The sequence below is a fragment of the Rhincodon typus genome, chromosome 34 (assembly GCF_021869965.1).
Source record: "Rhincodon typus isolate 14 chromosome 34, sRhiTyp1.1, whole genome shotgun sequence".
NCBI classification, from domain to species: domain Eukaryota; kingdom Metazoa; phylum Chordata; class Chondrichthyes; order Orectolobiformes; family Rhincodontidae; genus Rhincodon; species Rhincodon typus.
This window is the reverse complement of record NC_063365.1, coordinates 7,700,170-7,711,954: the sequence shown is the minus strand read 5'-3', so window position 1 is coordinate 7,711,954 and position 11,785 is coordinate 7,700,170. Positions and strand designations below refer to the sequence as shown.

The following is an 11,785-nucleotide window of genomic DNA, read 5'->3' as shown; positions in this document are numbered from 1 at the left end:
CCCCCACCCTCTGGCTGAGTTGATCCAGTGCAGTGCCAGTCAACCCCACCCTCTGGCTGAGTTGATCCAGTGCAGTGCCAGTCACCCCCCCACCCTCTGTCTGGATGGAGCCCAACCCTGTCACGTGACCCTGCCAGGTGGGCGCATGTTCCCCGCTCCGCCAACGTCTCCGGCGCGAGCCGCCTTTCAAACAGGAGCCGGATCAGTCTCGAGTCGCGGCCGGCGCGCTCGGGGTGTTGGGGGCGGGGCGGGGCGGAGCGGGACCGAGCGGACAAAAGGCGCGCGGGCGGCCGCTGCCTCCCCAGAGCCGCCGCGTCCGTGTGACTGGCGGCGGCGTTGCGGGGAGGGGGGGGTGCGGCAGTATTCTACATGGCTGAGGTCTCTGCAGAATGAAGGTTCTAGTGGGGTGGGGAGAGAACTAAACTTATACACAAAGCAAACACACACCAACACATTTTTGTTGGGAAATCTCTGCATTTCTTTCATTTGCAACCACCGAAGCGAACAAGCGCGCACTGAGGAGAAATGCAACCTTTTGTGCTCGTTTGCCGTTCCTTTATGTGGGATCTTGTTTTGGCTGGGTTCACTCAATTTTCATCTGAAAGAGTAAAAAAGATCAATTCCCTCCTCCTCCTCCCACCACCAGCCCCCAACCCCAAAACAGACACACACACACGCACACACACAAGTTCAGCAAAGAGTAAATAAAACAGTTCCAGCACTATGGATCTCCACTTACTTATCTAAAATAAAGTACAGGTCGAAAGCTCCGTGACAGGATGTCTTGTCGTGGTCTTTGTCCTCTCCCACTTGGCCAAAAGTAAATGAGCAGAAGAAGACGCCGAGGAGCAACAAAGCTCTGCAAACGCCGCTTGCAAAGCTCGCCATTTTTCTCGGGGCAAAATACTCATTCGATCTTCAAGCAAACCAAGGCAGAGAAAAAAAGGACGCCGCTGGAGTGGAAATAACTGATCCAACTTTCTCCCTCTTTCTCTTCTATTGCTCCCTGGCAAAGCCAGGCAAATGATTCCCTCCCCAAACTGGAGTGTCTGAGCAGCAACTCTCCAGCATGCCCTCTCCAGTGCAGACTGAGGCTTCCTGACCCCCCTCGCCACACAGTCAGTGCGGAGGCTGGGACTACAATTTAACCAGCCCTTATAAATCCCTAGCATCCAATTTCCAGCACCAGTAAGCGAAATTCAACCGTGAGAGAGGGAAAAGAGGTGCTGACAAGAAGCATTAAGTGCCATACTTCTCCAGAAGCTGTTACGACACACAAACCACATGCACTGCGTGAAACGGTGCTGTAGGCTAATTCCTTAATAATCCTAAAAATTGGATAAATACTTGGGAACACTTGTTTAAACAGGACTGTAGGAAAGGGTAGGCACGAAGGATTATTTGGATAGCTCTTTTAGTCAATGACAAATACCGATAATTCTCCAGATGCTACTATAATGTGTAATGCGTTGCCCTAAATAGCGCTGAAAGCATATCACTTAGTAATTTTGAGAAGGGATTTGGATAAACAGGGAGAGAGGAAATCCTTACACGGTTTTAGAGGCGAAGGAGAAAGATTTGGGACTAATTGTACAGCCTTTTTTCAAGCAACAAGTACAGCCAAAATGGTCTGAACGGTCTCCTCATGTCTTGCTTTGTTCTATAGAATCAACCCATAAAGCGCCTTCAATGGTCAGACAACATCACACTTCTGGCAGTGGCTTGAGTCTTCTGTCACAGCAACACTTGCAACCTTACGGTCAACATTAGTCTTGCCTCCAACAACATCCCCTCCCCTCATCCACCCCACTTTCTTAACCTTGAATTAATATTTCTACACAACTGTCAAATGACTTCAATGAAAGGGGTCATTATTTTTTTCGACGAGAAACATGCGGTGATTTTAATAGTTACATTGATCAAAAACTTCTGTCTTTCTTGAACGCAAAGTATGTCTTCGACCTGTACCTTCAAGACTAAACGAGAGGCAGAGTGCTGAGAGTTGGAGGGTTAATAGTGAGGCAGTTTGATCTGAAAATGTCATGTAATACGCGCTCCTTGGAAAGAGGGCGCTTGAGACATAACACATAAACGTTATCATAATGCAACATTATTCTATTCGTTTAAATCCAATAAAAACCAGGTACGTTTGCAACAGTTTGGCACGGTTTACCCACACTCGAATGTTAAAAAAAATACTTTCCGCTGGCTGTGGATCCTGATGCTCAATCTCTATTTACATTTGACCTCAAGGGCTGTGAGCAGGTTTGACTTTCAGAATATTTTCCAGGCCATGCATTTCCCAGGGCATCTTAAGATGCCTCTTATGACCGGAATTATATCAATCGCTATGATTACTTACGGCTACAGAAACCTAAAAATAAAATGAGATTTTTGAAATGTTGACTCCGGCTTTAAAACGCGGCAGCAGATCTGCGGCAGGTTATGCCAAAAGAAACGAAATAAATGTTTTTTTTTTAAGTATTTCTTTCCACAAAGATAAACTCCACAATTATTTTATGCATTCTTCAATTTATGACTTCTATCCATAGCCTCGCTTCTTTCTTTCAAAATGTTATTTTGCAACTGTGCAGCAACTTGAATCAAAATTAAAGCAAGTATCAATTAAATGTAGGAATTATTTTGATAACGGGTATATTAAGAGGTTGTTTGTTTAATTTCAGGCTTCGATTGGACCCCGTCCTGTGCAATATCACAGATAGCGAGGTTAATGGTCTCTTTCTCGTTTGGAGAATCGATTGCAGTGTCTGTATGGAATGCAGACTATATTTAGAATTTACAGTATTAGAGTGTAACAATAATTTGCGACTATCGGTGATCGTATCAAACTTAAAACAAAAATAAATTCACTCTATTGAATCTTTATGAATCGACAAAGCAGCTTCGAAATTCACACTCGGCCAGACTTGAAATTGACAAATATATTGTGAATTGAAAGGCTAAGTTTAAATTTGATGCATTTTGTAAGCAAACTTGTTAGTGTCACATGATTTTCAAATTCATCATCATACAATCAGCGTAATCTGGTTTATATAAGGAATCTCTGCTTGACTGTACTGTTACCACAGACCGCACTGTTCAATTTCACCTGCATTGCCACATTGAATATATCATAGTCCTCCTATGAAAATGAGACAAATAAACTCTGACAACCCAGAAACGTTAAGTTTTGGTAAAATTAACGGGCGATCTTGCGCTTCTGAACTAGTTCTGCGTTCAGTGGCGAGCTGCTATTGAAATAACGGGGACATTAGACTGGAGAAGGGTAGGTTATTTCAGATGTCAAAGATGCTCATAGGAATTTTCTGTCAAGCGTTGACATGCCTTTATTCGGATCGACGTCTTTCCAAAATGATGTTACTTTTTGAATCTTTAGCATTATTTGATTATGACAAGGTAGTTGACCATTAGGGAAGTATTTTTGTAATTCCATTTCCAAGCTTTCCTGAAAGAATCGAATTATATACTCGGCCGACAGCATTCTCTCCATCCCCAGTTATTTGGAATACTTAGCACTTAAATGGAACAGGTTCAGGTTCGCTTTCGATAGAATGAAGTACCCTTCCTAGGAAAGGAATAATTCAAGTATCATTTTAATTTTAATATCCAGCAGCATCACAATAATCTATTTGGACGCCGTTAAGATTTCAAATCGAATTAAGATTTCCACGCAAGTTAAAAGCTATGCTGAGATTCGTTTATACTTTGATTTAGCAAAAAGCACACGGTCACATTTTGTTTCCAAGAGAGTTGGGGGAAAAGGGGGCACTTTACAGAAATTTGTAAATCGCTTCTTAAGGGGTAAGGTGGCAATCCATGAACGTTATTGATTTGACCCGAATTGTGCTTAATTTGACAGAAAATTGATAGTTTCTCGGAGTTCTGCGCCACCGGCTGTGAGGAGATCTGTCTTGGAGCCGCTAAACATTTTCACGGCTCAACATCAAACTGTGGGTTGCGGCTTAAGCTCCATTTGTTTTGTTTTGTTTGGCGTTCAAGGAGAAAACAGAAACCTCGACTGTCTGTAACACAAGTTAGATTCAGCTTCCTGATTCAAATGCTCCTATTTCTTTGTAAAATAAGGTCCAGAAATCAAGCAGTTTCTCCCCCCGAATAAGAGATACTACTCCAATCTAATTAGCGCACTACGTAGCGCGACGAACTTTTAAAAACAAAATTTATTATGTCCTGAATTTAAAAAAAATGGTGAGACAAATACTCCTGTTATTGTTGCGCTATTCGCGTTAAGAGAATTAAACGATTTTTTTTCATTTAAAAAGATCTGCTAGAATTTATAAATAATGTATTACCTCCGTTGTTCGGTGCATAAATAATAAACAAGGCGTCAACACAATGATGTCGACGTTTCAGAATCAACCCATCACCATTTAACATTGTTTTTATATAAATCTGTGCAACCGACTCCAAAATTACTCATTTCTCTACATGTACGTACTAGGATAGAGTTTAAGTTTATCTGATGTAAGTGCTTACACTGACCGCCGTGATTTCTAACGGTTTAATTCGATAATTCCTTTCAATTTTCACTCGTCATTAAAGACACGGCGAATCTTCAATCATTGATAGACTGAAGATTAAGTAATTTGCCAAGGAAGTATAAGACCGAATCCGGGCGGTTTAGAATCCATTCATTCTACCCAACAGCGAAGTTTGTGCAAAATATGAACTATATACAGGCACCAAGCACTATTTTTAAAAACGATTTCTAACTTGACCTTAGACGCTACAGAATAGAGCCCAACTTTTGCGACTGCGGGGAGCGGATCCTGTAAGAATATGGCCAATTTTGTGTTAGAGAAAAATATTAAACCTTTAACCATGAGTGTAAGCGACTGTGCCAGTTTAGGAACCAAAAAACTGCAGATGCTGGAATCCAAGGTAGGCAAACAGGAGGCTGGAAGAACTTCTGAAGTCCCGAAGAAGAATCATACCCGAAACGTTGACTGCTCCTTTCCTCCAGATGCTGCCTGGCCTGCTGTGTTCTTCCAGCCTCCCGTTTGCCAGTTTACTAGTTGAGTGTTAATGAACCACCTTCAAACTAAGGTGCGAATTTGTTACAAATGTGTAATATTTTCTCTCTGATTTTTAGGTCAGGTGTACCACAGGCAGCGCCCTAAAACCGTAACTTTTGTTGTCGAAGCTATTCAAATTGTTCTTATCTACGTATTGTGCAGAAAGCTATCAAGCACTGCTCCAAATGAACTGCAATTGTCCGCTCCCATGCACTCATTCTGAGAATTGCTCCATATAACCCACCAATGAACGTGCCAAATGAGGGAGCATGCAAGCGGAAGAGCCCTGGGATGGCTTGTCACTCTTCACTGAGCAGATGATCTTCCAGAGGAAAATCTCCTTTGCAGCGGGATAAACTGCCATTTCCACCCAAACGCTCACCAGCGTCACTCACGGTTTCAGGATCGATAGGAATCGCTGCTTTCACACAGAAGGTTAGACCTACAGGGGAAAGCGAAAGGGATCGATTCCGAGGAGTCATCGGCTTACATTGGTAAATGAAAGCTGGATTTGCGTCTGTGTCGAGCTGCGTACTGTCTGTGCACATTTTATAGATTGTCATGAGCATTTCGCGGTGCTAAATTTCAGGATATGTCTTAGATTCTGAAAGCGTCCCAAATCATTTTAATGATGATCGTGATGTATGTTTATAGAAAGCCACATGCTACTATCAGTAACCCTTGTTTATTTCATCTTGTGCAAGAACTGAGGTGATAAAACAAAATTCTTTGGCAGTATTTAACATAATTAAGCATGCAGCCATGGGTTAAAACCTGCACAGTGCTTGAAAATAATTCAGAGATAGCAACTGTTACATCCGGATGTATTTTTGTTCCCATTTCCAATGACTTTAAGCAATCCGAGCAGTGGCTAACATTGTCTGTTAACTACACACGAAATGGTGCGTTTAAATGTAATATTAGCAGTGGTGGTCGAAAATAAAGGCCGGAGCTAACAGGCAGACAGATGGGCGGACAATGGGGAGATCAGCCTCACTGAGCTGATACGCATCAAATGAACAGTCCCTTGACTTCCCTCCCGTGCACAATGGAGACGGGGTGGGGTGGGGGTGGGGTGGGGGGAGCGGTAGTGGTCTGGTGGTCGGGGAGATGTATGCACCCAGATTGCATCTACTTACTGAACATTTAGACCAGTCGCTTTGACAATTTCTATCAAATCACCACAGGCAGTTAGAACAGTGCACGTAGCTTACACATTTGAAGCTTATCTGCTAACATTACAACGTAAGCAGCAAGTCTTTCTCGCCTTGGTTATCTTTGCCAATAGTGGCTGGTCACTTGAAGGGGTGTGGGTATATATTTAGATTGCTTCCAACAGTCTGAAGCACTCCTTTTCCGTGCACTGAAGATAATTATGTTGATCTTGGCGTCTTCATGTCAAATTGATTTTGCACGGGTGTCACTTTGGTATTGTGAAGTCGAAGACAGATTTGAATGAGCTGGAAGGGAAGGAGGGGGATGAATGAACAGTAAAATACGGTACCGTGCTTCTAAGTGTCAGTACACTCAGTAAGAGCCTGAGAAGTTACTTTACATTGAATGCCAGACAGCAGAGGCGCGAAGAGGGTTCAAAAGACTTGCTATGAGACAGAATAAACGTTCAGTCCGCAATCCAATTGGCTTCTAACTGAACATAAAAACAAGATAGTCTGCAAAAAAAGTCAAAGTTCATCAAAATTATCAAAATAGACTTTGTGTGTTTGTATTAATGTAAACACATATATCCTTACTTTTCCACTGAATGGTGGACATATTCAAATGATTAGTTTCCGCATCAATTAATCCGGGGTCGAGCTCTTGAAAAAGCGCTTGCTAAAGTATTTGGAAAGTGCTTCGGTGAATAACGATTGGGTCAGAATTGCCGTACATAGTCGACACCGCTTCGCCCGCGATAACACTCGTTCCAAGGAAGGCTAGATAAAATCATCGAGACTACAACCGTACTAATAGAGATGAGAAACGACATCGGCACTCACGGTAAGCCGCTGGTACTATTAGACCCCGGGAGGTCAAACTGGGCGGCCCATGCAATCGATGTCAGGAACGGTCTTATGCAGATTCTCAAGATGTTTTCTCTTCAAACAGTTGCATGATAAACGTATTTTGTTTCTTTCATTAATAACCAAATGTTTCATTAAAATAGGCAATCTCATATTGATAGGCCTCGTTCACCTTTAAGACCGAGGTAGATCACACACACATTCATATTATGTACAATGTGAATGTATGTGTTCACTTACCAATGCCACATACTTAGAAGGTTGCATTAGAACATGTAACGTATTTATGCTTATGTCTCTGCGAGTCCCATAACGTTCTGAACGCAAGTTTAATTCCCAATACTGCTTTGCCCAAATGGTCTGGAATTATGTTGACTGCAGCTTATAAATTGAACTATTTTATGAGAAGACGAGGCAAAAACAGTGCCTTTGTAACTTAACGTTATTTCACTTTTCAATAGCTTTGCAGAAGCTGAGATCTCAAACTGTTGGCGAAAATTTGCATTTGGGTCAATGATAGAATCAATACACAATGCACTGATTTGTTTCAAAGAATCAGCAGTCACACAGCATTAAATAAAACAAGGGAGCAGGCACAATGTTTCAGCTATTCGTTGCGGTAGGTTTGTAAAGTTCAGAACAAAGTTGAGCTATCACTATTCATGTAATGCACCGCCAGCTTCGCACCCACACGGAACATCTATGGGACAGTCTAAACTACTATTTATGTCTAAACTACTGTTTTGATTCACGGCCAATATAGAGTAATTATTCTGTCCATCTTGTCTATCGCAGGTACATTATGGAACTGAGCCCCTTCTCAAAGGGACTATGGGCAGGTGACAACAAATTTCTACATCATCTCTTCACTGACATATTAACCAGCGTGCATATTACCCGGGAGATTCCCGAGGACACGATCTTTGGACCCTGCATCCTTCAGAACACCTTTTATGACACTATAGCTTTCATTGCGTTGAAGTCTTCAGACCGGAGAAGCGTTCCGTACGTGTTCAGGGTAAGAAGCCTTCTCACACAGGAACAGACGCTGCTCTTCGAAGGTAGTGCTTAGAAATACCTCGGGAAGTACATGTCATAGAGTCGTACGGCACGGAAAAGAGCCTTCGTCCAACCAGTCCATGTCGAACACAATCCCAAACTAAACTAGTCCCACCTGCCTGCTCCTGGCCCATATCCCTCCAAACCTTTCCTATTCATGTACTTATCCAAATATCTTTTAGACGTTGTAATTGTGCCCACATCCATCACTTCCTCAGGAAGTTCACTCCACACGCGAACGACCCTCCCTGTAAAAAATTGCCCCTCTTGTCTTTAAAATCTCTTTCCCCTCACCTTAAAAACGTTCCCCCTAGTCTTGAAAAACCCCCCATCCCAGGGAAAAGACAACTTAACTGTATCCATTAACTCTATCTAGACCCCTCACCATTTTGTAAACTTCTATCAGATCGCCTCTCAACCTCTTATGCTCCAGTGAAAATAGCCCCAGCTTATCCAGCCTGTCTTTATAACTCAAACCTTCTATACCAGGCAACATCATGTCAATGGCAAGTAGGGAAGCATCACACCGAACCCCCCCCCCGTCTAACCGCCCCCCCCCCCCCAATAAATTCGCAGCTCCTCTAAAGAAAAGCTTAAGAGGAATTTTGTGAGGTGATGTGGAGGAAAGGAAACTGTAGTACGTTTTACTTTTGTGAGAAACATAACGGACCATTCTCATTAGACAGTAAAATTGTGAAATTGCAGACGGGGATGTCAGAAGTGGTTGAAATGCATTTGACCCTAAATTCACCATTTTACAAAAACTGGCAAATGTTTTTTTTCTGAAAAGCCTCCATACACCATATAAGCAAGTCAACTTATTTAAGCCCTCCCTTTAACATTACTGTTTGCCCCATAGGTAGATGCCACAACGATTAGCAGCACCACGGATGGAGTGTCCTGGTTGAAACTCGTGCAAGCGGCAAACAACTCGAAGGAACAGAACCTGGAGGCGTATGTGAAGAGTGGTCAGCTGTACTACCGCTCCACCAGGAGGATCAGCAAAGACGAGGAGCTGTTTGTATGGTATGACAGCGAGCTATCCACACTCCTCGGATTCACTGATATCAAAACTCGAGCTGACTCCAACAGTGAGTAACCACAGGTCCGGGGCAGCAGAACGTGAATCGTAAAATTAAAACAAACTGAAACGCGTTAGCACAATTCACCCCATGACTCAAACGGTGCTTGAAACGTGCTTCGAAATTCGCCCCAAAAAGAGTCTAAACCTGATTGGCGAGTCAATTAAAATAAAAGCGCGGATGCTGGGAATCTGAAACAAAAGCAGAAATTGCTGGAGAAACTCAGTAGGTCAGGCAACATCTGTGGAGAGAGAGAGAAAGAGAGAATTAACGTTTCCGGACGTTCTCTCTCCACAGATGCTGCCAGACCTGCTGAGTTTCTCCAGCAATTTCTATTTTCCGACAGACGCGTGGTTGGTGGGTTACCTTTTAAATAAAAACTGAGATTATTGCTTAAAACGGACAAGGCAAACATCGACAAGATCGACGGTCAGGTATAGGCCAGTAAATAGATTCAATTTTCTTTAAGGATGAGATTGTGTTTCTTCGTAAAATCAAATTGAACCAAATTTGCAAACCCGTAGCCTTTTAACGGGGTCGCTTTCAAAGAAATATATTAGGGTTAACAAGGCGAGGAGAGACCTGCGACTCAGCGACTCACATTCCAGCCTCTAAATCGAAAGTTTTCACGACTCCAAAACAGAAGTTTTTGTCCTCACACCCCAACAAGGTACCAAGGCAGCTGTTGTCTTAAAAAAATAATTACGGGTGGAGAACCGATGGTTTGAGCAGTCTCCTTCTATGCTGTGTTAATTCTGTGAACTCAACGTGTTGGAAGGAATATCCTGAGAAAGGCGATGAAAATGCCCTAACCCCACAAACTGCTAGGGGACTGCAGTGGTTCATGAAGGCAGCTCCTCCCCACAATCTCGATAAATGCTAGCCCAGCTAGCGACTCTCATGTCTCAGAAATGAATGAATAAAAAAAAAGTATAAATGCGTTCAGACAGCCTCAGAAAGGATCTGAGTAGACATAGCACATGGGCACAGCAAATAAATCGCCGAAGTTGGCATTAATGGGACAATGGAAAGCCCGGGGGAACGAGAATCTGTAGCATCATTGGGTTGAAGGGCCGAGTTAGCACACAGCGTAACTCCGCTCTGCATCGTAACCTTCTCAGATCCTGTCTCCAGAATCTCACTATAACCTCAATTGCTAGCAATCTCCGATACCGTCACCCACGAGTAACAAATGTTTTCACCCCTTTTCAGTTTTATTTTACCGACCAGACTGCTGGAACCCAATGGCTGCGACGATTTCAAAGATTTCAAAGTAAATGAAAGAGCTAAAGATTTAACTTTAACCATGTAAAATATAGTCGGGGTTTCGGAATATTATGGAGACAGTTTTCTGTTTAGTTTCAGCCAGTATCGTTCGTTAATTCCGCCCGTCCCTTGTAAAGATGCGTTAGGGAGTAACATTGCGGCTCAGAAAGACATCCAGAAATTGTGAACATCCTCAACCACAATAAGAGTTTTAAATTAAGTTTCATTTCTCAATAACATATACGTTCCACATCGGAAAGGGAAAAGTGAATAGCTGTACATATCTATCCAAAGTGGCACCTTTATTCATGGTTTATTTGACAGGATCCGTAACAATACTGTCATTACATATCTATCACAGTGTCTGCATTCATTGCACAGGCTGTTTAGTTTAGGATCAGACATCTGGATTGAGGTTGTTTAACTTTCTCGTTATTAGCGCCGTATCGTTATTTCATTTTTTAAAATTAGACAAACCAGGTAAGGCAAAATAACGTTAAGCCTGGTTTTAGCATCAGACAAACTTCTGTCGTAAAATAATCAGCATCTTCCCAGTGGAGGGGGAAAGGGCACTGCTCTGAGGCGATTGGCAAACGCAGCGACAGCGACACAGGGAAAGTGAATGGGTACAATGTGGAATGTACTGAGTCACAGAATTTTGACACAAGGCATCGGGAGGATGTTCAGCCGATGTTGTCCGCGTGTGCGTGCGTAGGGATAGACACAACCCGGGATTTCAAATAAAGCATTGTAACAATTCAGGAAGAGACAGGGATACGGAAATAGACAGGGATACGGAAACAGGGATATGGAAATAGGGATTTGGAAATAGACAGGGATATGGAAATAGAAAGGAATATGAAAATAGATAGGGACACAGAAGTAGACAGGGATACAGAAACAGGCAGGGATAGGAAATAGACAGGGATACGGAAATAGGGATACAGAAATAGACAGGGATATGGAAATAGAAAGGGATATGGAAATAGATAGGGATACAGAAATAGATAGGGATAAGGAAACAGACATGGATACAGAAGGTTGGGGGACTATCTGAGCTGCTCTGGCAAAGGTCACTGTCCGACAGGCTGAATGGCCTCCTTCTGTGCTGTCACTATCCGCAGGCCAATGTTTTGCGACCGCGTTCGTTTTGACACTGCTGCCTGCAGTTTTCAGTTCAGGATTGCAGGGTGAAGACACCCTGCCTTTTGTGGCAGAGATAGTAGGAACTGCAGATGCTGGAGAATCCGAGACAACAAGGTGCAGGGCTGGATGAACACAGCAGGCCAAGCAGCATCATAGG

At 42.9% G+C, this 11,785-nt stretch overlaps 1 protein-coding gene across 1 annotated transcript in view; it reads right to left on the bottom strand.

Annotated features, from left to right (window-relative positions):
• LOC109917756 (AP2-associated protein kinase 1-like) overlaps positions 1–11,785 on the bottom strand; it is a 90,582-nt gene that overhangs the window by 10,973 nt on the left and 67,824 nt on the right. Inside the window, exon 16 of the mRNA XM_048616177.1 lies at positions 117–365. Coding sequence (XP_048472134.1) covers positions 117–365 — 249 coding nt within the window. The remainder of the gene's footprint in view (positions 1–116; positions 366–11,785) is intronic.